The sequence below is a fragment of the Telopea speciosissima genome, chromosome 6, assembly GCF_018873765.1.
Source record: "Telopea speciosissima isolate NSW1024214 ecotype Mountain lineage chromosome 6, Tspe_v1, whole genome shotgun sequence".
Taxonomy (NCBI): domain Eukaryota; kingdom Viridiplantae; phylum Streptophyta; class Magnoliopsida; order Proteales; family Proteaceae; genus Telopea; species Telopea speciosissima.
The window spans coordinates 61,400,122-61,427,784 of NC_057921.1; the positions used below are offsets into that span (position 1 = coordinate 61,400,122).

General features: G+C 39.4%; 2 protein-coding genes across 2 annotated transcripts; one reads left to right on the top strand and one right to left on the bottom strand.

The window, feature by feature from the left end:
• Window positions 1-1,436: 1,436 nt before the first annotated feature.
• LOC122663586 (probable protein phosphatase 2C 75) lies at window positions 1,437-12,952 on the bottom strand. The gene is made up of 4 exons (XM_043859177.1): window positions 12,350-12,952; window positions 11,808-12,176; window positions 11,041-11,146; window positions 1,437-1,874 (listed from the first exon to the last, which is right to left on the bottom strand). Exons 1-4 carry the CDS (start codon window positions 12,845-12,847, stop codon window positions 1,534-1,536), a joined length of 1,314 nt encoding a protein of 437 aa, XP_043715112.1. The 5' UTR covers window positions 12,848-12,952; the 3' UTR covers window positions 1,437-1,533.
• A 6,307-nt stretch (window positions 12,953-19,259) lies between these two features.
• On the top strand, window positions 19,260-27,646 carry LOC122665062 (copper chaperone for superoxide dismutase, chloroplastic/cytosolic). The gene is made up of 6 exons (XM_043861119.1): window positions 19,260-19,559; window positions 19,659-19,685; window positions 19,777-19,849; window positions 19,967-20,101; window positions 24,789-25,012; window positions 27,219-27,646. Exons 1-6 carry the CDS (start codon window positions 19,299-19,301, stop codon window positions 27,480-27,482), a joined length of 984 nt encoding a protein of 327 aa, XP_043717054.1. The 5' UTR covers window positions 19,260-19,298; the 3' UTR covers window positions 27,483-27,646.
• Window positions 27,647-27,663: the final 17 nt, after the last annotated feature.

Sequence of the window (27,663 nt, forward strand, 5' to 3'; positions counted from 1 at the left end):
ATCCACTAGAATTATTTAAACAAACTCAGAGGCCGCGTTTCCTATGCATCATCAACCTACGACGGTACTTGTCATGTGTTTTCTGCAATTGTTATTGTATACACACATCATAATCGTGTGGAGTTGTGGACGATTAAGTATTTTTTCCTACGCTAGGTCCTACACTACACTACACAAAACTGGTATATTTAGGGCAATTCTTGATCCCACTCTATGAGTATATCTCTCTCTTCTCCATATGAAAAAACACCTCTATCCTTTTGTTTTGACGAGGAGAGATATAGACACATGGGAGCGTTGGCATAGACCAGACTCCCAGACAGAAAACTGCTTCCCATAACTAAAATACTTGACCTATGACATAAAGCATAGCTGCTTTTATCGCAATAATTTCATAAAGTATGTATTGAACACATAGAAAAAGTTTCCTATGGGGGGCATGTACCACCCACTCTCAGACATAGTTGGAGAGGGATGACCACCCTACCCCCCAATGAAAGGTGTATATCCCCTAATTATGTTTCCTACGTGCTCTCATTGGTTCCTCACAGAGAACTCTTGCCCTAAACACAAATCGTATATTATTCCATCTAACGATCAAGTTTTCCTCAAGCCACAAGGGCAATTCCTTCACCTATGGCTATGATTTTGCTAAGCTAGGTGCACGGAACAATGAATATATTTTAGACCTCCCACAAATAAGAGGAAAATAATAATAATAATCCTGGATTTGTAGGTAATAGTAAAAGTAATACATATAGAATATTCATAAATAATTTTGAGAGGATAATTATTGTCAGACTACGTGGCCCTTACACCAATGCGGGCACCAATGAGAGCCCATGCGGGGGCATCCACCAATAGGGGTGGAAATTGTCATTTCATGGAGGGCGAGGGGGATTATTTCTCTTTCTGGGTGTAATCACCATGCAGCCGGGCAGCCTCTTTTTTTTGCCCTTTTACTTTGTCCTATCCACATTTACTGACTATAGGTGGGGATGAGTGACCTCGGGTTGGGCCTGGGTTAAAAAAAATCTGACCCACCCATCTACTGAACCACGAAACCTTCCTTTTGTGTCTTTGGGTCTTGAAAGTTGAAACAAAGTCCAGACGACATAGGAATTCAGTGGTTGCAATGAAGACAGGACGATGGTTCAGCTCTCAAGTCCCAGCTAGAATGAATCAGCAATCACAAAACTTCTCCAATGAAATTTCAGAAAATCTTGACTACCCAAATAAAGAACCACCTGATTCTGTAATGGGTATCTACACCTTTTGGAACCATGTTTTGCTGTTGCATGGAATTTCATTGATTGCATTATTTCCAACCATTTGAAAGTCATTAACAAACAAAGCCAAATATATATATATATACATTTACAATTTTCCTCCTTTTGGGAGAGCCTTCCAATAGCAGAGATTGGGAGAACATAATCTCTCTCTGCCTCTCTCTGCGTTATGGAACCTGTACAGCTTTCTGTTTCTCTACCTCAAGGTTGATGTGAATGGTGCAGTTCTCCAATTCCTTCCATCTTAACCTTTTTTTAAATCAATGACAATGACACTGATATTATCAGAGCTCTTCCGTCCTAGTGCAAGTCGAGTGAGTAATGCAGCAGCGAGAGAGCATCTTGACTGCTCCATTTGTTCTGTTGCTGTAGCATTTTCATCTGGAGGTTCTTCATTAAGGATTCTGGCGGCAGTAGAGGGACCTCCCTCGTGGAGGCACTTGCGAGCCACTTCACAAGCCAAATCATTTGAGAGGACATCCCACAAGCCATCGCTTGCAAGGATCAAGCACTCATCTTCAGGGGTCCTTTCTGTGATTGTTAACTCTGGTTCGGAGATTACTATAGGTTTTAGGTACTTGTCACCTATTTGAAATTGCATACATTAGAGAAGAGAGAAGATTCTAAAGCACTAGATTGTAAATCTCAAACCAAATAGCAATATTTGATGGGCAATCATATAAAAATTTCATGACACTGTAGTTCACCATACATAACATCATTTTAAAGAAGTTTCCCATCCAGACATCTATTTTAAAGTCGAAATATCTAGTTTACATGAGAGAATTTAATCAGTTAACCAGCTAAAAATGAAAATATGGTCACTACTTCCAATCAGCATGGAGAAGACAAATCTCAGAAGTATATTTGTTCCATACCTACGGTATGTACTGGTGCTTGTAATTACTAAACACCCATCAACATGCAATCTGTATTGACAAGACAAACCTAGATCATATGTGCTTGCAGTGACAAATGATTTGAATTGACAACAAGTGTTTTTTATGGAAAACATTGTCAATATGTTGTCTTTATGTCATAAATGAACATGTCTTTTCACATATTAACGCGGAGACCCATTTCTCTTCCAGAAAACATAACCTAGTTATGATGTGCAAGATAATGATTGATCATGGCATGCATTACTTACTATTAGCAGTTGATAACGAATGAATTGATCTTATAGGTGATCTAACGAGCAGTTCAGGAAAAGCATATTACTGTTTCTTTAATGTTATATTCTTCCATATCTGAAAGATCTTCCACCAACAGTCAGTGATTTGATTAATGTAGTGGACTCCCTTACAAGGCAAATGCATAGAATAAGCCAAAATGGTAAGAAAATATAAGAAGATCCATTAACTGAGCCACATTCCCAGCAGCAAAAAATATGGGAGCAGCAGAAAGAAAGAGAGAGAGGGAGGGGGGGAGGAGATAAATATAGGAATTAGGAATGGAAAACTAATCATAATCCCGTGAACTACGCTAGAGAACTTTAATAAAAAATAAATACAAGTAACTAGCGATAATGGTTACATAAACAGCTAATAGAGCATAACCTTGAACCTTTTTCACTCGTATCTGATGGGATCAAACTGTCAGAACTACCTGACAAGTCCCAAAAATTAGTGGCCGGCAACGATATACAACTAAATAAAAGAACACCATTGTATGCGTCAAAAAGTCTGAACAATCAGAATAGATGAAAGAAACATTCCCCATTCTTGTAGTGGTGAGCAAGACATAAAATAACAGGGAAAGAATCTGATCCACTCAAAAACTTCTAAATGTTCAACCTTCAGAGAGGTGCCACTTTGTTTAGATATTGAACCCCCTCTGATTCAAATGCAGTGGTAGAACTTGAAGATCTCATTAAACAGTTTCTGTATCACTACTCAAAAAGAAGGGGGACCTGGAAGTGTTTGATAGCCTCACTAGCAAGTGAAGCCACATTTTTCAAAGTATATGGAATTATTAGAAGTAAATACTCGAAACTGGAATCATTATCAAGTCATGGACACCAGAAATTATGCAGTTAAAAGGCCAATGTGATGGCAAAGATGAAAGGATTCAGTGAGACATGAGATTGAGAATTAGTCCCCTGTTCCAGGAATCAGTGCCTAAACTATGAGAAGGCATCAGAGATCCTCTGGAGAGTAAAGTGATTCTGCATGTTTACAGCCAACTAATATATTGATAAAACTGGGGAAAGTTTTCCAAAGACTCAACAATTTAGAAAATTTATCCTCGCTGCATCTCACAAATTTGGTCACCCCTCAGGACTGAGGTTTTAGGTATGTCCCATACTCCAACCCCATCCTAAACTACCTATCCAAAAAAAAAAAATCTGATCCTAAACTTCACTCTAGGCAGAGTTCACCCCGGTCAAACCTCATTATGGGTCACACATGAGGTGCCAAAGTTTGAGATAAAGCAGGACAGGCTTAGGCTCACTTGAGATAGTGTGCAGTAATGTGTGGGGATTATTTTGCTCAATCTCCAACTAAAGACAGAATTTCGTGTTGAAGTTTCATTCTTACCACTATCTTTTTGAAGCAGATAGAAAACAGTACTTATTCTATAGATACTGGAAAAGCCAACTCATGTTACTACTTTTTAGAAGACTTTAAAGAGAATTATTCTTATGCCTAAATTTCACATGAAACATCATAGATTATACAGCTGTATTTGGCTTGTTGGTGTCAAATGAACTGTTAAAGAGTTAATCACTGGACATACACTGTAACCAGGTGGTGATATGCGGGTTACATTTTGAAGATTATTATTACATCCAAAATCATATGCAACATATTATTGATGATACAGCTGGATTGGAACCTCAGAGTCTAAACAGCTATAGATATTAATGATTTGATTAACATCGGATTGGATAGAGTCCAGTGATAAACTCACATCAGTCTGTGGCATGGTTGACTATTCAACACATGGTGAAAGTTTGGCTGTAGTTCATTTTCAAAAACAAACAAAAAAGGGGGGGGGGTAACCAGTGCACGAGGCTCCCGCCACTGCGGGGTCTGAGGAGGGTCATAATATACGCAGCCTTACCCCTGTTTTCACAGAGAGGCTGTTTCCAGACTCGAACCCGTTACCACTTGGTCACAATGGAGCAACCTTTACAGTTGCACCAAGGCCTGCCCTCTTATATGGCTGTAATTCATTTTAAAGAAGTAAAAATACATGAATTTACTCATATAAAGAAAACTTTGGTATATAGATTTGTATTTGTGAAATAAGTCCATATATAGAGTTGATATGGAAAAAAAAATGGCAAAATACATAGAATAATACATTTTCAATCAGGAACTATTCATTTTTAGAAGTATGGAATTATATGCCTACCAACACATTTGGCGAAAAATAGGCAAATTAGCAAACCAAAATGAGCAGTCATGTTTTAGTTCTATAATGTCTAAATTCATATGAGATTCCTTATTTATTAAACCAATGCATTTTGATCATCATAGACAGCTATCAGAATTAATCACTTGATTTGCAGTGGATCATCTAGAGATCATCCTCAGCGCCAGATTTCATACCTTACCTCCTAATTTCAACTCCTTGAAGAATAATTCAAACCTCCAAGCTAATTTTCTTGCTTTGGATTAAATGAAGTATGGAAATTAACTCTTTCCAGAATTAATCTCTTGATTTGGGCTCAACAGAGTGAAGTTCACCCTTATCACTACTAGATCACATCTTATCTCTCTCCCTTGAAAAAATAGATCAGGACCTCAGCTAAATTTTAGTTCTCTGAATCTAATTAAGCATGGAAGTTACCTACAGTATTTGAACAGCTTAAATGGAATAACAACAACAACACAGTCTTATCGGAATAACAACAACAACACAGCCTTATCCCAAATAAATGGGGTCCGCTACATGGATCCCTTCAAAAACAAAGTAGAGAAAACTTGGTTCCTCACAAAGGAAAAAGAAAGTAAGAGAAACTTAAAAAGAAATGGGATACGAAAGGTAATTAATGGAAAATGAAAGATCAAAGTAAGAGGAAAGAGGATAGCCTAGGAATTCAGGAAAATCTCAGCCACATGGTGTCGATAACATGAATCCTTGCCCTCCAATAGGCTCTATCTGAGGTCATACTTGGCACAAGACCCAGACTATGAATATCATTCTTCACAACCTCACCTATGGTCATTTTAGGCCTGCCCCTAGCTCTTTTAGCTCCTTCAATCGGCATTAGATCACTTCTCCTTACTAGGGCATCCCCAGGCCTCCATTGCACATGGTCAAACCACTTCAGGCGACATTCTCGGAGCTTGTTGCTGATCGGGGCAATCCCACATCAGCTCTAATACGTTCGTTCCTCACTTTATCTTTCCTAGTTTTGCCACATATCCGTCTTAACATCCTCCTCTCTGCAACGCATAGCTTCGCTATATGGAACTTCTTAACATAGCCGAAAAGGAAGCACTATGGGCATACAGATAGAGAGGGCAGTTCTGGTACACTCCAATTTCTACAACGTATTATATCAGGTTGCCCAATCCATATCAATAGATGGGAAGAGGATACCATGTATTGGTAACAGATCAAATTTGGGGCTCATTTCAATAATATGGCTCACCATTTATTTCACCTTTCCCCTTGTATCGTCAATAACCAGAAATCTTTCAAACATTTGTGTTTTGAGTGTTTTTCTTTTAATTCATTTTGACAGGTGTTGGAGCATTGTTAGACACAAAATTGGTGCATGAACAGGGGGAGGTTGGGGCCTAACTGTCAATTAAATTTGGTCTTCAACTGACTTGCCATGTGGCAGATATGTTGGCATAATTGATATGGAGCGGAACACTGACTGCTGTTTCCACTCGCCCATAATATCATCATGAATTGAAAACAGAAAAACTGCATGATTGGTACCATTGAATAACTCCATTGGGCAGAATGAATCTTTTGTGGAGAGTTCTCTGTGGATCCCTTGTGCACCCAAATCAGATGGTTGAAATAGACATCTTAAAGATAATTAACAAATATAGTGGCATCCCAATGTATTTATCTCATCTTATATATTCATAGAAATACACCCTGAGATGCTTTTCCACATATTGGGGATGGAATCCCAGATAGCCCACAAAGGAATTGATAGATGATACTCTTGGTCCAGTCAGGCTTTCTGAGGGACTCATTCCATTACTAACCCATAAACAACCCTGGCACTATTTTGTTGAAAAGAGAAATATAAGAGTGTACATCTTTTTCTTTTCTTTTTGCAGATATTGCATTCAATCAATGATAATCTTGGACATGGAGATACAGAGCATGGAACAGTGAGGCTGTTATGTGCCTACACGTGGCTGAATAGTTATTTGTGTGTGTACTATGTAATTGTGATTAGTGCAAGAGGTTAATTAATATGCAGTTTTATTAGTAATGTATAAGTGTTGTAACGGAGAAGTTATAGGAGTTATTTTAAGTGGGGGAAGTTAGCATAACTACTTGTAATCTTTTAAATAGGGATAATCGGAGAGGTAAGATAGACTTTTGAAATCCCAAAATTATCTCCAAAGAGATGAGGTAGGCTTCCTCACCCAAGCCAGGATGCAAGGTTTCGTCTATAAACCCGAAACACCTATTTTCTCTCCGTTCTACTTTATTTCTATCCTTTATTTTCTCTCCACCAATATCCACGTAGCATCATCTGGTATCAGAGCTCAGGCATGGCGCCATTGGCGGATTCCCTACATTTTTCTCTGTTGAGAAACAAGGTCATGGCTTCCTCAATTAAGCCAAGAGAAGACTACCGGTTGAAGCAACATGGGAGGATCTAGATGCTATGGCGATTCAGTTTCCCACAAATGGTCTTGAGCATGGAACAAGGTCTTGCCGAGATCTCCAAGATATCTCAGTTTTTTAAAGGTCTGAGACGAGACAGAGGACGAGTTAAGGAAACAGCATCGACTCGAGATCTCAGTATTATCTCAATATCTCGGCGAGATCTCGGTATTTTACACTTATTGTCTGCTTTCCACTACTAAATTATGTGTAGAATAGGGCCTATTAGTACGTCGTAGCCTACCAACCTAGGGTCCGAAGTCAAACTCCTATTTGGACTTTGATATTTCAAAATCTGATAGTGCCATTGTGTTTCAATGGCCCAAAATAGGCTGTATACCAAGTTTCATGACCTAACTAGGTAAAAAACCCACCGAAACCTGGCTTCAAGTTCAAAAAAAATAATAAAAATGCACCAACTCGCCGAGATCTCGGCACCTCGGTCTTCTGCCTTGGCCGAAACCAAGTTTGAAACCGAGACCTTAAATCACGATCTTGAGGACAAGACCGATTTTAGGGGGATGGAATGTTATGTGCCTAAACTTGGCTGAATAGTTATTTTTGCATGTACTATGTAATCGTGATTAGTGTGGGTGGTTAATTAATGTGTAGTTTTATTAATAGTGGGTAAGTGTTGTAACGGAGAAGTTATAGGGGTTATTTTAATTGGGAGAAATTAGCATAACTACCTGTAATTTTTTAAATAGGGATAATCCGAGAGGTAAGATAGACTTTTGAAATCCCAAATATTATCTCCAAAAAGATGATGTAGGCTTCCTCACCCAAGCCAAGATGCAAGGTTTCGTCTGTAAAGCCGAAACACCTATTTTCTCTCCTATCTTCTTTATTTCTATCCTTTGTTCTCTTTTTTCTCTTTTTTCTCTATTTTCTCTCCACCAATATTCGGGTGCGCATCAGGGGCCCTTGTAACTTGCCATATATCTCATCATACGAAGATTAAGACCGACTTTTAAATGGTGTCACCTAAGTAATCAACTAGACCAAAAGTCATCTTCAAAGGATCATCCACACCTTGTCTTTTTGTTAAGTATTAACCTAAATGGTCTACCCCACCCCTCAAAGAAGAATTTTGTTAGAGCTTCAAAGAGATCAGAAGAAATGCATGGATCAGGTGGTTAAAAGTCATCTGATCATGCTACTTTTGGTGTATGTCAGCTTTTATCTGATCCATCAAATAGTATGTCTTAGCCTTGTGAAAATGAGACTTAGTTACTACACCTGGCCTGGTGCTGGGTCTAGAAATCTTGGCCTGTTTGGTTGCATTTTGGCCCAGAATCTAAAAAACAGGTCAACTGATATAAATAATCTTAAACATCTAATGATTTGTTGATGGTTTCACAGTTCTACCTGTTTAACATAGTGGTAGAACCGATCAACCCAGAACCCAAACAGGTCGATGGTCAGTCCAGGTTTTTGCCACTAAAGTCATGAGCGGGTCAGACCAGAAAGAGCATTTTTTAGCAGAGATTTGCTGATCAGGTATCATTGCAGGAGCTTTGTCGTGAGGAAGGCCAAGGTAGGCTCTCTAAAATTCTCCTGCTCTAATTGAAGTGAAACGCTACAGATAGTAGGTATAAAATGTATACTGACAATAAAACAACAACAACAACTCATCCTATCCCAACTAAATGGGTTGGCTAGGGAGGCTCTAATACCAATTGAATAGGGTTCATTGAGAAACGCAACGGAAAAAATTTCATTCTCTAAATTAACCCTATGATCAAGTCTTGTGTAGGAATAAGGTATTCAAAAATTCTATCACATTGAAAGAGAGAATAGTTAACTTGAACAATCAGCAACAATTGCATGAATGTCAAATAGACGGTCTCCTTCACTCAGTCCTTGGGTTCAAAACCATTGCTTCACTGTTGTGTGAAGAGTATAAAAAAACAACTAGAGTTGAAGAAACTCTAGTGAAAAAGAGTGGGTGAGAAAGAAGGAGAGAGAATGTTCGTTAAGAGAGATGACAGGAGAGAAAATAAAGTGGAGAGGGGCTGGTTGTAGTGCACGACACACTCTATCCCCTTCACTTTTATTTTTTGAGATGAAACCCTAAAAGGAGTTTCCTCATTAATGACTACCTCTCTCCTCATAGCAATAAATGTAGGAGGGTGGAGAGGAAGGTGCCAACAAACTTGGTCCACAAAGCCTCTTACCCCTCATTTTTTATTAAATTGAAAACTCTAAAAAGAGTTTCCTAATTTTATGACAACTTCTCTCCTCTGCCTTATCAGTATCAAATTATAACTCTTATAATATCTCTCCCTAATCTTTTTATTGTAGAATCATGTTGCTATAATAATACTTATTAAAGATAATGCAACAAAAGAGTCCCAAGGTTGCTACAACAGGGAAGAGGTAGGATCCCATTAGAATATTCACCTAAAATATAATATTGGATAGTAACTTTACTTCACAATTACTAATATATACATCTAAGGTGAATATAACTCTAATATCTTTCAAAATGGTAATTAATTACGCTTAGGTCTCTCTACTTAACAATATTACGTAACGGACCTTAGGGCATGGAATTAATTATTGTCATCATGCTAGTCCATCGTAATTCCATGTATGGAGAATTTGAACCATTGATTGGATCACCAAAACATTCCAAATCATTTATAAAAGAAATACTAATAATACTAATTAATATTTTCAAAATCCTTTATTGACAATTTACAAAATGAGCACCGGACCTGGATTTTGTCCAATCATGTTCAAACAATCTCTCTCTTTGATATTCTCCCTGAGGGAAGTGGATTCCTTATCGAGCATCTCTTTCACTCACAGCCAAACATCATGAATTAGCACACCAATATATAGTCCGAGAGACATCAACCGTTGGTACACCAAAACTCATTATGTCTAACTGCAACAATAAGGACCACTTATGTTTAGGGACCAATCATAACTACCAATGAGATTTTTGTTCTTAAAAAAGACTGACAATACTCTACTCAAGATTCTCGTTTGATCCAGTCCAATGTACACATGTATGTACACTCACACTTATATTTCGAAATAAACATCCCTGAGAGCACACAGTGTGACGACCATATGAATAGAATGCCCACTTCTGTCCCTAGCCGTGAACAAATTCTAGGTAAGAACCTAGGGACAATAAAAATCCCGTCAATGTCATGCAATCATTAATTAAATAAACACTTTAATATGTGATTTGAAGAACACAATTCCAAAACCATCAACAGGGGGGAGGGGAGAGAGATGGTTTGGACCAGCCACATCAAGTCGTCCAGCGAATGTGGCAAAAGTTATCCTGGAAAGAGCCAAATACATAGAAAGTATTTTCCAATATTTATGTCTGGTATGCTTAAGATTGATCGATGACGACAAAAGTTTGCCTTGATTAATGCCAAAAAACAAGGAAATTTTCAAAGTTCTACTGAGGCAAGAAACTGACCATTATGCAGAAATCCAGAATTGCGTTAATCCTTAACAGCCTACTGATGTTTCACAAGTGTTTCTATATGATAAACCCATGAGGCAACCCATCAAACACAGCTTACAATTTGGTTAATTGGGACCATATGATTAATAAATAAATAACAACATTGGTCCTCTTGTCATACCAATTCCTCATGGGTGATTCAATAAATAAAGATGGTCAAGTATCTTTGGAAAATTAACAGAAACACAAACCAAACAAAGCATGGCATATAATGCGTATGAGCTCCAAATAGCATTATTCTAGACTTAAAAAATACATCTCTACTCCCTAGTTGTGTGTGTGTCCAATGACCACAGTTGTATTCCATAGGAAAAGGGGCCCATCAGAATAAAAGTTTTAGAAGCAACCAAAAGAAAACCCATTGTACAAGACTAACAGTGATATCAATCAAGTCAAGTTCGAAACTGTGAATGAAAGGGAAGAAGCCAAGAAGGGATGGAGTACCTAGAGCGCGGGACATGGCAAGGATTCCGAGCACTCGAGCTCCATTAAGGTAGATAACACGGCCGCCGGCTGCTTCAATTCTTCCTAGTTCATCAGGCCTGTCAGGCTGTAACAAAATTAAAAACCCGTATCTAAAAATGAAAATTACATAAACTAAAAAAAAATAATAATAACGCGTATTACAATCTTCATTCCATTAAATACCATTTTTTTTCCGTTGTTACTTGTTAGGGAGAACCAGAAATGGATTGGGTGGGCCAGGCCGCAAGCGACCTTGAAAAACTAAAAAATAAAGCCCATTTCTGCGTTCAAATATTATTAGGCCGTACGAAGATGGTTGGTATTTGGTAAGGTAAGGACGAGTTAAAGTCACGACTCACGAGCTGAAAAGTGAAAAGAGTTGGATGGGTAGGTCAATAAAAAATACTAAGTGGGGTCCAAAAACAGTCAACCATCAGATGGCTAAGATTATCTGACAAAAGGTATGGAATTGATATCTTAAACGGCATGTGTGCCACGTGCATTCATTTAAGCAAAGCTCTCGGAATAGTCACTCTCTCTCTCTCTCTTGCTGTCGTCCATGGAAGGAAGGAATCTAGTCATCAGTCATGGACTATGGAGCTTCAGAGTTTCATTTTTTTTTGGTAAAAAGCTTCAGAGTTTCATGGGTTCAGCTGTTTGTGCTTCGCTTCTGTTCATGTCCTTTCTTCACCTCTACTGCAACTCTTAATTATTGTTTGGTTAACGTTTTATAACGATAAACTAACCTTGTGATCGGTGGAAAGAGGAATAGCCCTCCCACCACGGCTGAGGACAGCGCGAGAATCTCCGCAATTTGCGACGACGATGCTATCAGGGGTGAGAACAGAGACGACGGCGGTGGATCCCACAATGTCGGACGTCCCTCCGGCTTGTTCGCACATACATGGATTGGTGACACCCCCGCACGCACATGAGCTCAGAGCCACCTCGTCCATACGCTCAAAGCACTTCCTCATCACCGACTTCCACCTCTCCTCCTGTGATTCTTGTTGTTGTGCAGCAGAGTTGCTGCCGCCCTCATCGGAGTTTGACGCCACCCGCATCAACTCCTCCCGTAGGAAAACGTACATCCGTTCTTTACAGAGTGTCGCAACCTACAGAATCATTCATAACCCCCATCCATTAAAGCAACACAAAAAACAATGATTAGAGGAAAAGCTCCAGCTTAGAACCTACGAATAAATTTGAAATTTGGGAGAGGGGGGAGGGGAGAAGGGAACACACGCACGCGCCCAAGCCACACAGTGATGGGAGCAACGAAATTTACGTGAGAGCCACCATGACCGTCGTAGACAGCGAAGAAATGCAACGGTCGGCGATCAGATATCTCCGGGCGGCAGAAATCCGGATGTACGGATATGGCGTCCTCCATTTCTCGGCATCGTCCTGATACCGATATAGAACCGAAAATCGGTACCAGATCGTTTGTCAGATTCTGCCCCATGGTGATCGAAGGCACCGATGCCGAAACTTCTGCTCCTCCGCTTGGTGAAGATTGCGATGAAGATGACGACGATGATGGAGACTCAACGATCTTGGACGTCCGATTCCGCTTGCATTCGTCTAAGCGTTCCGGACTGTCTGGCCTCTTCTCCCCACGCTTTGGGGGAATATTCTCATTCTCCGGTAAATATGACTGCTCGGTTGGACCTTCGGCGGAGGAACGTCGCATCACCATTTGTCGCCGGCGAGTCTCTCGGCATTTCGCCGGGGACTCATCGTCACTCACCATTTTCAGGCAAACTTCTGCCATGGGGGGAGGCATTTAGTACTATAACTAGCAGAGAACACAAGATCGATCCCGTAAGAAGAGAATCGATTTCCACCGTCTTTCATTTCCGGCGTTGCAGCGTTGAAGTAGAAGAGTAAGAAGAAAAATTAAGAAAAGAAAAGAAAAGAAAAGCTTCAGTTAGCCTGTCTGGGGTTTATATAAGAAGCCCAACCCCAAGTCCCAACGTGGTCCGTTTTCTCTTTAGCCAACTCGTCGCCCTTTCTTCCCGCTTTGCCCGTCACCGATCACCTGCTGCTAAATTTTCGACACGTGTCGATAGTGATATTCCATTTTCCATCATCGTAATACACTTTAAAAACGCCTCCGGGTGGTTTTCTTTCCTTTCTGACCGCCTGCTCATGCATTTGCGACACGTGTCGAGGGTGACGTTCCATTATCCATCCTCGTAAAACGCTTAAAACGCCTCTGGTGGTTTTCCTTTCTAGAGAGAGAGACACTAATTCAGTCACTAGCCAACACGTGTCAAAAAGAGCTGACCAACCCAGGCCCTAGTTAAACCGGACCACTAATGTAGAATACTCCAATGGGCCCATGGCCCACCGAGTTAACCCTCCTAATTCTTTCCCTCTACGGAGTACAACTATCTTTCCGTTTTTCCTCCTTTTCTTTTCTCTCATACCTTTTCTTAGTCTAGTACCACAAAAAAACAATAATAATAAATAAATAACTTTTGTTAATCTGATGAGGCCATACACGTGGTGTGGTTTTGATGGACCAACATGGTACAGATTACGTGTGTGAACTGTGATCCACAGCTGCCACGTCCTAACATCTCATCAGTCACCATTTCATAGTTGGGAGGCTAAGGTTATCAATCGGTGGGTTCGGTTCGGTTAGTTGTTGGGCTAATTTGAAAATAAACCATTAAGGAAGTTTACGATTTTGGTTAGTTTAGATTTTGATATGACTTGTTTTTTATCATGTTCGATTCGATCTGCTTTGGGTTTAAATGCATGTATATACTATATATACGAAAATTAATGGTAAAAATTCTTCTGTTTTTTTTTTTTTTAAGTTTCTTATGGGACTACTATCCGATCGATGTCAATTTTTATCGATTTCAATCTATACATTTAGTCGGTCTGATTTGATTTTAGTTTCTACCGATCCCATAAAATCTCAATCCGAAACAAACCAATAAAAGTTTGGTTAGGTTCGATCCAAGTTGGACCATTCAGTTTTATTCGGTTTGATTTATTTGGCTGAACTTTGATACCCTTACATGTTACAATCCCATATTAGTCATATGTGGGTTCATTCTTTTGTAAGAGATTTGGTGGCATTGATAAGAACTTATACTCCCTCACATTATAAATTGGTTTTTAAGGGCGTGTTCCCCACCTAGATTTATTTTAGGGCTTGAGATGGGTACGTCGCCACTTCCCATAAGTTTATGGGAAAGACCAATCATTGGGCAAGACCAAAGAGGGCATGAATGTAATTTCAAGTGGGTAGAGGAGAGAGATAAACACAAGTTGGGCACACCAATATAAATGTAGAAAACAGATACTTATCCTACCCTCGAGTTTTAAATATGTAGAATTGGCAATGGAATTAGCCTTATTCAATTTTGAGTTTGATTTTCCTTCAATCCAGGGACAAGTTGAATGGCAGGTCTACAGTCAGCCTAGTCTCTTTCCTCTGTTGGTACATCTGGAAAGCGCGAAACGAATCCCTTTTTAATGGACTCCATATCACTTCGATTAAGGTTAGTAAGTTGGCGACCTTAACCTTCAAATAATTTTGAAAAAACTTCAAATTTGTTGAAACCTTCTTCAACTGGACCTCCTTCCCACTCCTCAAATGTTTAGAATTGGTTTCCCCCACTTCCCGGCTACTCCAAACTAAACTGTGATGCGTCGCTATCTGCTGAAGGAACATCTGCAGGTAGTGGTTTTGTTAATAGAAACTTTGTTAGCATCCCTACTCAAGTTGTTTCTGAGCCCATTCAAATCTCCAATATTCTGCGAAGAGAGGCTATTGCGGTTTGCTCTGGTATCCTCCATGCCATTGCCAATTGTGTTGATGACCTTATGGTAATGACAAACTCTGAAGATTTGGCTTCCTACATAAGAAATCCAAAATCTCACGCTCCAATAGATGCTCGTCCTCTTAGTTTGCGACATTCAGCAGTTAATCCCCCATTTCCGTAATTGCATTATCCCAAGGACCATCAACAATGTGGCTGATGTCTTGACACGAAAGGCTTTGTCATTAATGCGTATGACAATATGACATGTCTCCCTTTCATGGCTTGTCTAACTATGTAATAGTGACTCCATGAGTTTCTCGCATAACCATCAATATATTTCTGTTACTAATTTTTTTTTTTTTTAGTTTGATTCAATAAGATTCGATCGGAATCACTTGGGATTTGGGAATCGACTAGAAACAGGCTCGGGATAAGGCTCCGGTTGGGTCGGCCGATTCTAGCGATTCGATTTGGATTAATAAAACGGTGGATACAGAGAATTGAGTCCATGATCTTCGATACATAGAATCCCTTCTCACGAGGAGGACCAATCGTCTTTTGGGATAATGGAGGCGTAAAATACTCGGGGACCACAAGGGAATATGATTGCTACCCAACCTTTTATAGACCCTATCTATAGTATCTAAGATTAAAATAAATAATTTTATTTCTAAGGACGCGTGTCCAAATTATAGACTTGACATGACCTTAATGTTTGGTGGGATCAGCAAATATTGAAATCGTGGCAGTTTTACGTAAGTCCCGATTCTTTTGCATAGTTCGGTGGCCAATGAAAAATAGAAACGTGTCTAATTTGTCCAAACGTGTCCATTGGCGGCCACTTGAAGCAATGGAACTAACTGAAACTCTAAAAAAGAGGTGTCATGTTTTCATTGGTACCAGGAAATGACAAAGATGAAAAATGTGGAGCCATGGTTAGTTGACAGCTGGCATGACATTTTAGGTTTGGGATGTCACTGTCTGGTATTATTGTGAAAGGGACATACTTACGGAAATTTCTGGATGTATTGATGACATTAGTATCATGGTTTGACATTGATGCCGATTGGTCGAACCGGATCGAATTTGGTCGATTTTGGTTCCGGCCAAATCAGGTTGCGGATTTCAGTTGAATAATATCAATTTCATTGAACAAAAAACTTTTAAAAAACCACACAAACTCTTTACTTCTTCTTGATTCCACTTTGTAAGATTTCAATTCAATCGGAAATCAATTTCAATCAAATCGGAACCAAAATTGAAATAAGAATTAGAATTGGAATGGAAATCGATAAGAACCGATCTTGTCCTGATTCTAATTTATTGAACCTTGTTTGGTTCTTTAGGTTAGGTTGGGTTGGTTGGGGTAGGGGTGGGGTATGGGTATCACCAAGGTTCAAAGCACAATTCATCACCGCATAGCGTCTGGACTCTGGAATTCGTATCCGTGACAAGCCTGTCATGTGGATAGGGAACATAGTAAGCAGCTCAACATCTCATCCCTATTGCCTTTAGAACTAGACGCCTATATGATTTGAGGAAACACAGAACCTGTCCGGGAGTGTAGTTCATGTGCTCAAGCACAACCATGCGAAATGACCACTCTGTCCTGTCCCACCCTATTAGAGGCAGAATTCTCACCCTGTTGATGTGTTCATGTGCTCTTCCCAACATAGCGGCCACGCTCTCGATCAAAGAACTTTCTCCATGTTTTAATGTTAGAATATAAACTTGATCTCAATGGATGAGGCTGAGCTATTGACTGATTTGATTCCTAGACAAACTTCAATAATTATTTATTATTTTCACCTTGAGTGTGTTACTTTTTAATAGAACTCTAGAAGGCATTTTTGGTACATCGGTAAAATTGTTTTATTGCGACCTAGTGGTTACAAGTTAAAATCTGAAAACAACCTTTTCGTGAAATGGGGGTAAGACTTTGCCCTTGATGACCCAATATCTATTACTTGGTCACTCTACTTGTGCATAGAATCTTGTAGATCTGTATTGCCAACCACCACCATCATCATCAGTCTAAGTTTCAACTCAATCCATTTTTCTTTTATGGACACATTAAAGCTTTGAAAATGGATTCAAGATAAGACTTTGAAGGTTTTAAATTGACCATTCAAATACAAAGGTAAAGGCCCTAACATGGTTGACCACATAATGGAGATGGTTCTTGAGACTTGACATGTGACTAATCCAATGAAAGGGAGGATATCAAAATCAAATCGAAACCGTTTATCGAAACAAAATTGAACTATTTAATAAACGATTCGATTTTGGATATTAAAAGTGAGATTAAATCGAATCGAACCGTTTAACACCCTTAGATGTACATGAGGGTGTCAAAAACAAACATAAATAATTTATCGAAATCAAATCAAACTGTTAAATAAATGGTTCGATTTTAGTTTCAAAATTGAGACCATTTAACACCCTTAGTTGTGTGACCCAAGAGACAATTTGATGTAGGAGCTTTCTACGTGGCTTAATAGAGGTTGATTGCTAAAACAAGTTCATTTAAGCATTGTGGCATGCATGTAACTTTTTAACCCTATCTAACCCAAAAAGTAGTTTACCCTTTACGGGAGCAAGGACTTAAAAATCGGTTGATTCAACTCAGAATCGATGACATTGACTCATTTGGAATGGTGCAAAGAGTGGTATCTACTCAGTTAAATCAGCTTATCACACTCTCATCAACAGTAGGAATGCTCAACAGACTCAACAAGCCTTAAATCTAGTGTCAAAGAATGGGCTTCAATCACTCCAAAAGTCTGGAAATCGATCTGGCATTGCAAGGTTCTGAAGATCAAAACATTATTATGGCGCGCTTGTGCTCAGGGCCGCGCATCAGGTCAGGATCTTGCCTCTCGTAATATCCAAATCGATCTTGCCTGTACTAGATGTGGGAACCCTTCAGAAACCATCGACTACATTTTTCTCGACTGCCCTTTCGCAAGAGCTGTCTTGTTCGACACTTTCTTATATTGTTCCTTTTGGCGAAAGTCCTAAGGTTCACAAATGGCTTGCAAGCTGGAGCCGCATTCCCTTTCCCAACAAGAAAACCAGGTCAGATTCTCTCAGTTTAAGCTTTTTCATTTGGTGGTTCCTGTGGATAGCCAAAAACAAATTACTCTTCAAGAAGAAAAATTGGAAGCCAGGAGAAGTTTTTTAGCAAGTTCAAATTGCATACGAGGAATTTCATGAGGTATTAAAGTCCTCGTCATTTGAAGCCAAATTGCCCCTACCTCAAAACCAGACCTCCGTCCATTGGCTCCTTCGTCAAGCTGGTTTCTATAAAATTAACTATGATGCTACATTCCTTGAGAAAACTTCTAAGGGCGGTCTATGAGTTATTGGTAGATCCTCAATTGGGGTTCAGATGTTCCGCTTGTCTTCTTTAGTTTTGTTTGAGGAAGCCAATTTAGGAGAAGCTTTGGCCATCAAGCTAGGCATGTCCCAGGCTCTGAAGTAGAATACCCCCAAGATCAGATCATAGTAGAATCGGATTGTTTGGAGATCATACGTCTCCTCAATTCCTCAATGAACTGAGTCCTCTTTGATACCTTTCGGGATTGAAAACACTATTAGGGACATATTATTTCTTGCACCAAAATTCTCCACTTGTAATTTATTTTTTTGGTAAATCTCCACTTATAATTTTGAATTCATTTCCAAAAAGGGTAATTGTGTAGCCCATACTCTGGTTGGGAAGGCCCCATCTCTAAGGCAAATGATAGAATGACCAAACTTCACTCCTTGGCTTCACAATCTTCTGTGTAAGTGATAGGATGTAGGATCTGTGTCCCTCCAGTTCCCTGCCTAGCCCAATTCACCCAGTGCCTGTAATAAGGAGGGGCGCAAAGACCACCCTACCCCTTCCCGAACACCCTACTCTGGTGGGGTCCACCACCATTATTACAGGTATTGGGGAATGGGGCTGGGCGAGGAACTGGCAATTTGGATCCTCTATTGTCGAGCTGCCCGATAGGACTGTGCTGTCGAGGCACAGCGAGGCGGGGAATGACCGCCTTACCCTTGCTCTGCTAAGGCATTCGGGCAGGGATAAGGTGGTCATTCCCCGCCTTATTGTGTCTTGGCAGCATGGTACTGCCGGGCAGCTCAACAGTAGAGGATCTGAATCCAGGAACTGGAGCACTGGGGGAATTGTGCGAGATAATTTTTTGTAAGTAATGCCGTGTGTCTTGCTCCTCAATAAACTCACTTTTACCAAAAAAAATTTAGAAATATCTCAGGGGAGGGGATGTCTGGGACAAATATGGAAATTAGGAGAGTCAATCTGCCTTCTCCCGGGGCATGCGCAGATGCACTCCAACGAGCAAGCCACCAACCAACCGAATCAACCGACCAGGCGGTTGTTCGCTAATTCATCTATAGTCTCGTTGGGTACTTAATATTTAGACAGTGAGTAGAGAAAGAGCGATGGCATTTCTCAGGGCGCTAACTACCACAGCAGCCTCAGTTCTTCCCGCAGCAGTCGCAGTAGCCGCTGTAACGTCTTCGTCCAACGACCCTTCTCGTACTTGTAACCCAGTTTTTTCCAGATCACCAAACCTTCCCTTCTTATCCACTTCCATCCTCAGCCCTGACCGTTGGGGTGTGAGCCTTGTAAGAAACCTTAGCCCTCCCCACTCCTCTGTTCGCATGGACTCTCCAACGTCGGACCAGATTCTCCCTACGCAGGTTTCCTAGATTCACTTTTTTTTTTTTCAAATCTATTCTAGATTTTTTAGATTGTCATTTTAATTTTAGTTTTTTTGATTAATTACATTCAATTTGCAGAGTGACGGAGTTTTGCCGGAGCTGATGGTGAGTTTGATTGCTCAGAGAAATTAACCAAATTTGTAATTTATGGACCAATTCGGTTTATTTGTGAAATGGGGTTTTGGTTTGATCGCAGACAGAGTTCATGGTGGACATGACGTGCGATGGCTGTGTGAATGCTGTCAAGAATAAGTTAATTACTGTAGATGGTGAGCGATCGGATGAAGTTCAAAAGATACATGATAAAATGCAAAATGTTGGTTTTCGTTACTCTTGCTGTCTTCCACGCCCTCCGCCTTTCTTATTGACCCAATTTGTGGTTTCAGGGGTTAAAGGAGTTGAGGCAGACTTGAGTAACCAAGTTGTCAGGGTAATTGGTTCTTCACCTGTGAAGATCATGCTCGATGCACTGGAACAGACGGGCCGGAAAGCTCGGCTAATTGGCCAAGGCATTCCTGAAGGTTGGTTTTCTGTGACCCCTGCCCCCTTATATTTCCTGTTTCGTATATTGCTTCTATCTCTGTTTTCTTTTACAGAATGCATTAACTTGACGTGAACTTGATTATATTTCAATTTGGTGGTACTCATTTTCTGCATTCGACTGAAAATGGTCATGGTGAAGGGATTGAAATTTGAGATACTTTGTCTTTCCATTTTGCACCTGCTGTTACTTGTTTATGTTCTCATGCAAAAACCATAACCTTTTGGTGTCAGTCAATGTTGAGGACTACGGTAATAAGGGTATTAACAATCATTAGCCGATTTTGCATTCAAATTCCCAATTCATTTGTGGGGCCAGCATGGTCTATCATGTTGCAATCTAGGGCTAAGGCTACTAATCAGTGCAACAGGCCTCATAGTGAAAAGGGAATGGGAATATTCCAGCAGTTGGTTTTTGTAATAGGTGGATCCAACCTCCCTATCTCCCTTGGTAGCAAAGGATCGTATTTTATACTCAAGTCCACCCAGCTAATCATTTCCCAACTAAGTGCCGGCTAGACAGGATCTGTTTTGCCACTCAACTGTATTTTAGATGATGTTTGTTGTCAACATAGGCCATTCATATATGTTCTTACAACTTCCAATGTCACTTTTGGTCTACCCCTCGGTCTTGTCATGCCTTACAGTCAGTGGCCTCTGCTGTGCATGCCCATATGACATTCGACCCAGCACTCCTTCAACTTACATTTTATTGGGCCACTCTTAGGTTACTTCAAATTCCCCCTCCCCCCGGGTTTCTTATTGACCTTTTCTAGTTTATCCTCGTGGAAATAAAATTGGTCTTACTCATGGGGAGGAGGGGGGGGGGGGGGGGAGGAAGAGAGGAACGGTTTGTAATTGTTCTTTTCAAGTTATAAGATAAGCTCTAAAAACAAACAAACAAACATTATTCTTAGTCTGCACAAGGCTGAAAATGGCATTGCAAAGGTCCATAGGAAGGTACAGCATTAATTCGGGGAAAGAGAACTCTTGTAATCTCACAAGTCAGAACTACTTGGTTTTAGGTGGCCTTACGAAATAATATATCATTAGTGGGACCTTTTCTAGTTTTGCACCTTTCGCTCATCCATTCCGTCTGTCCATCTAGACTTGGCATCCTTTCTCATTATCTACTGCCGCTTCTTCTTCCTCATTCAACGGTGCTTTTTTGCCTTCTCTTCGCTCTAACAGGAGCGCTGATGGTCATGGGGAGGGAGAAGGAGAATTGTGTCATCCCCATTGGCTAGCTGATTGTTGAGCACTCTCTCATAGCGGTTGAGTTGATCATATAGCGCCGTTGCCTTGACTCTGTTAGGAGCACAACGGTTTGGTTGCAGTGCACGCCAGCAGCAAACACCCATGGCCCAACCTAGGAGGTGTCAAAGTGGTGACAAGACTGTAGTGAGTTTTAATGACATTCTTGAACCCTTATTGAGAACACTCTGGACAAATTTACTTCTAGATTACTTAAAATACTTGGGCTTTCATTAACTTGGCAATTATAAGGGCATTAAGGGGTCACTAGTTAGAAAGAGGTTATCTTACCTTTGTTGGAATACAGTCTCATTCAATCACTTTTTCCTAGCCTCTTAATGTATTATGTTTATCTAATTGAATGCAAAAGTCATGGAGAATCCTGATTGAACGGTTGGATCTGGATCAACAGAGGAATTCTACTGAAGATAGAACGCTTGATTATAGGTTTTCAGATCAAGAGATCGATCTCAGGTCTTTAGGTAAGTCAAAACAATATTGAAGAATAATTAAGCAGCAATATAACCAAGCAATAACAATAGATCAGAGACCAGTTTAAGAGCAGAGTTATATTCGACCTGTGGATCTGAAACAGGGTTAAAAAGTAACCAGTAGCAATAATAAGAAGTTCAGGAACTTAGGAGTGCTTACAGAATAAGACTTTTATGATCTGATACAAAAGATCTACTTTTGAAACCAAGAATAAACTCAGAATTGATATGACCTGAGTTTCCCATTCAAGCCTCAACTACCATCTAACTGATCAGCTTAGCATCACACTAGGTAAAAACTGCATCTCACAGCCATTTCGGTAGAAAAATAAATAAATTTAATAATAGAAACTGTGGGGGCTTTCTCAAGCTTTATATCTTTAAATAGAGACTGAAACGGCATTACAATAGGAAATAAGAAGTAAAACAATATGGAAAACATCCTAGGAGGAAGAGTTCTACTAAGAGAAGACTCTATCCAACCTTTACAAATAAAGAGATAAACAATAAAATAATGAAATAATACAATCCAAACTAAACTAAGAAATTAAATCCCGTATTCCTACCTTCTACCCATATTTTACACCCATTAAAGTGGTCTATTACAAAGAAAACCCATTTGACTAATGACCCAACACATATATAACCCACCCTAAGGTTTATTTCTGTTAAAATAAGCCTAAAATTTTGTGTTTTATCTGCTCACAAGCTGGTGAAATCAAAATTTTCACAGTTGATCTGGGGCAAGGAGTAGCCCACAATTTATGCCATCACACAGGAAAGGAGTCTTGCCTCATCTAGTATGTCCACTCATCTTTGGAATCAATCGAATGGTGGTGAATGGAGATTTGAAGAAATCAAGTGAGACTTTATGGGAGTTATCAGAGTACAAATATTTGGGGAAAGAGAATCGGTCACCCTTGTTATCCATTTTCACAACAAAGAGATTATAACCAAAGCACGGATACCAAACTTATCAGGACTTATTCAAATGTGCTAGTAATGAGGACAATAACAATATTAGACATCCAAAAAAAAAAAGCCCAATAAATAAATAACAATTTCTGAGAGAAATGGGAGTGATTTAGAATCAAGGAAATAGCATTTTGATGTTATTAAAAAAATGATGTCTCAATGAACTTAAAATTCGGATGTGAGAATTTTTGTGCAATGTAATGAAAATTGGTGTCTACACAGAAATAAATCAGAACTTAAGAGTGCACAAGCCAGAGAAGTGGAAAGAAGAAGGAGAAGAGGAAGGTGGGAGAAAACTGAGAGATAGGAAAGAGAGAGCAGAGCAATAGAAAGAATAATAACCTATCGCCCCGGCCAATTTATTTACATTAATGCTGAAAGATTACATAATCAAACTATAACTCTAAAAGTCTAAAAATATTACTATATTAGAAGACTAAAGCCTAGTTATAACAGGAAAGGAGAAAATAATAATTAGCAAAACTACTTAGACAGCACAATCCCATGATATAGAGGTCCATGGACCTCCAACCAAGACACTATAAGTTTAATACTCCCCCTCAAGCTGTAGTATATATATCTCCCATACCCTGCTTGGAATAACCATCAATAAACGCAGGTTGAAACACCGCCTTTGTAAACATATCACCAAGTTGATTGCTGGAATTAACGAACGGAGTTGAAATAATCTGCATAACTGCGTTCTTCATAAATTTATCGACCTCAATATGCTTGGTCCTCTCATGAAAAAATGCGTTGCGAGTAATATAAATTGCAGCTTGATTATCACAATACATCTTCATTGATTTAGGAACTAGGAAACCCAATTCCTGTAAGAGAGACTTCAACCACATCAACTCTGTTGCAGTATGAGCCATAACTCTATACTCAGCCTCTACACATTTGACCTAGACAAATTAGTCTGCTTCTTACTCCTCCAAGATACAAGATTACTCCCAACAAATGTACAATATCCAGTAGTTGATCGATGATTGTTGGCAGCTCCAGCCCAATCAGCAGCAGCATATCCCACAACGTCAGTGTTACACGACGACGATAACAAAGATCTTTGCCAGGAGTACCTTTAAGATACCTTAAAATGCGGCAAGCAGCATCCCAATGAGCATGTTTAAGATTCTCCATAAATTGACTGATGACCAACAACAAAGGAAATATCCAGATGAGTGATAGTTAGATAAATAAGTTTTCTCCCTAATGGCTGCTTGAATTTCATCATCCCACCACCAAGTTTCCTAAATGAATGTCGTTTTCCTTTAGATAAGCCCAGAACTTTTTTAGCTACGTTCTTCATATAAGTTTTATCTCGTCCCATATCATATTAGTGTCTCCATCAAAATCTCACTTTCCATGTTTTACTAATTTATTAGCAAATGTCTTCAAGTTTTCTCCTTTCAAGTTCACATGGTGTGATTAAATTGGGCTAAGTTGAGAGAAAAGTGAAAACTAGAAATGAAGGACTTGCTGAGTGGATAGAACAATTACTTGGCACTAGATCATGTACATCGTTTCAAGGATCAAGCATATATCAGCCGGATTGAATTGGGACCGGTGGTGACCAATCCAGCCGATACCTGTGGAAATCGGTCAAAGATCGGGAGAGATTGGCAACCACCAATCCAGACTCCGATACCAGTCTTTAAATTCTTCATCAAGTAGGTCGTATACTGGGGGAAAAAGTCCCTTTTCTTGGTTTACCCAGACTTTATTAGCTGCTGGCTGAGATGCACCTGAAAGTGCATATCTGATATTTTTCTGTTGCATCAAAATGGACCCAAGGTTAATGTTTATGTGTATCATTATAATCTTTTTAGTTTTATCTGCAACTGAACATGTAGCAGGTTAAACATCTTCCATTTTTAGTTATGACATCTCTTGAACATCTTTGTGACTAATTTCTGTTTGATGGTTGAATTTCAAATTTCTGCAGATTTTCTAATTTCGGCAGCTGTTGCTGAGTTTAAAGGTCCCAAAATTTTTGGTGTAGTTCGCTTGGCTCAAGTGAATATGGAATTGGCAAGAATTGAAGCAAATTTTAGTGGTCTGACACCTGGAAAGCATGGTTTGTCCATAAATGAGTTTGGAGATCTGACAAAAGGAGCAACAAGTACTGGGAAGGTATTCAATCGAACAAATCAAGTTACAATGGAAAAGGTATGCTTCTATGGTGCTTTCTTTTGGGGTTTTAATGATTCTTTAGTATGAAACCATTGTTAGTAGTTGTGAAAATTGAGCCCAATAATAAAATATCAAGGAGGGGTTCATAATTCCTGAGTAAGCCACATATAAGAAACACTTATGTTTATGGTGCACAAAACATTAAATGTCAGAATACAATCCTCTAAATGTGCTTCTTGTGAAAAATGGGCCGTTGTAATCTTAGTTATATGACCATCTTCTGGGTCAAGGTTCTTAATGTTCATTCACAACAAAAAAAAAAAAGATTTTATATTCCAGTTTTTTGGTTTTTTTTTTTTTTTTTGGGGGGTGGGGGGAGAGGTTGATGACAAAAAATTCTGAGTAAGAGAGGGGAAACTGCTGGCAGAAAGATGAGGAACTTGTTATATTCCTACTGAAGTTTCACATCTAGTTATGGTCTCCTATGAATGCAATCTCAGTTTTGAGTCCATATAATGTTTAATTTATTTTTTTTCATTTATCCCCCCGCCCTCTGAGAAAAGGTAAAGATGTATTAATATTTCGAAACAAGCAATTTGTAAGAAAGATGAACAGGATGCTATACAAAAGGGAGCAGTCCACAAAGGGACTGTCTATACGAAAGTACACCTCTACAATCTCTCATCCCTAAACAGTTACCAGACACTATAACTCATCCCACATTTGTAGTATCACCCTAATTTTCCCACTCATAAAGTTTTCACCTTCCTATAATCGAGGAACACAGACAGCCAAAAAGACGTTATTCTCTTTGATTTTCTTGCTACAACCCAAATCATTGATTTTTCTTCTGATTTGAAAATTTGCACATTCCTCTCCATCAACACACCCCGACATGCTACAAAAGGAACCATTCTCCATGAAGTGTTCAATCTTCCAACTAGTGGACCTTCCTCTCCTTCTAGAAGCTGAAAAAGTCCGCACCACCCAACAATTGACAAAATATCAGTCCACTTTGCTGGGAGAACTTGAATCTCAAAAATTAAACGATCAACATTCTGTTTCTGCCATGGACGTAGTTATCAGTGTTGGTACCTGTATCAGTCTCGGCCAGAGAAAATAAAGGTATGTGGATGAATGGGTGGGTAAAAGAGAGGGAGAAGGAGAATATCAGTGATATATGAATCCTATATATATGTATGGTCTATGAATCATCTCATAAAAAGCAGTGTAATAAAGCATCGATTCCATACTGATTTGTCTGTAACCATAATTAGATGAATCTAGTTCATACTTCATAGGAAAAAAAATAAAATAAAGAGCCTCAATAAAGACTGAGGAGATTGACTTGGGCACAAATTTCATTAGGAGCTCCATTGCAAAGTTCGGGCCTAGCCATTAATCAAGGATTGATGAGAACGGGACCTCAAAAAAATCTCTTTTTCATCCTAAGAATTTTAAGGTGTATGAAGTTTTCACATTTGACTCTATGAGCCGAGTGTAGAGGCTCCATGCCTATTGACTGCTACTCGTCCAGATGCGACCTGTCATTGATGTCGGTGGATCCAGGTCATCAACGTACTTTCGAAGAGGTGCTTTCTTCATTTCCATTTCGATCATTATCTACACCTGGATGTGCTGCTATTTCAACAAGGGTCTGAAAGAGCTGATTCAACCCAGCAAACGGAGGCATTCAAGCCGGAGACCTGAGAAGGATTCTCTTTCCTTTTTCTTCTTATACGTTAACTTAGGTTAATTTAGCCAAGAAAGGATGCAACAAAACATTGTAGACTATGGAAAGGGACAAAGGTTAATAAAGGGAAAATAACCTGCCCATTTGGTACAGCTTTCTTGGGTTGTTTGGCTAACCCAAAGTTGGCGTGTGGATCTCATTTAAACTTGAAATACAGTGTGATTTACATAGTGGAATACAATCAATTGCATTCTGGGTCCATGCGATAACATACTCTTGTGGTTGAAATAAAGTATATTTGTTTGATATGCCTATTCTTTGTCCAAGTTTAGCACTGATACTTAAGGAAGCATGTAATGTTACTTTAAAGCATTGTCATGCAATTTATTCTGAGAGAGATTGGTTGTTTTCTTTTCTGTTGTGTACCTCATCTTGCAATTCCAGTGGTTCTTGTTGAGTCATTGTCTTTTCTTGTAATATTGTTTACAATCTGTTGGTGATGGTATTATGGAGTTTTTTCCTAAGTGAAGTAGCTTGATTTTTTTTAAGCCTCTGGGTGACCTGGGAACACTAGATGCTCAAGATACTGGTGAGGCCTTCTTCACTGGCGTTAAACAGATGCTTAGAGTTGCTGATCTCATTGGCCGATCCATCGTGGTGTATGAAACTGAAGATAAATCAGACCCAGGCAGTGCCGCTGCGGTCATAGCTAGAAGTGCAGGAGTTGGTGAAAACTATAAAAAAATCTGCTCATGTGATGGCACCACAATATGGGAAGCGAATAACAATACTTTTACTGTCAGCAAAGTCTAATACTTAGTGGACATACTTCTGTTTTGGATGTGAACATTTTTCCATTGGTGGGTGTTTGTATCTTGAATTTTTATGCACTGTACAAGGTTGGTGTAATAATAAACGGTGTAGGAAACTGTCTTCTGTGCGATAAAAATGAAATGAGCCACAAGACTCTTTAGGATGCATTTTCACCACTTGA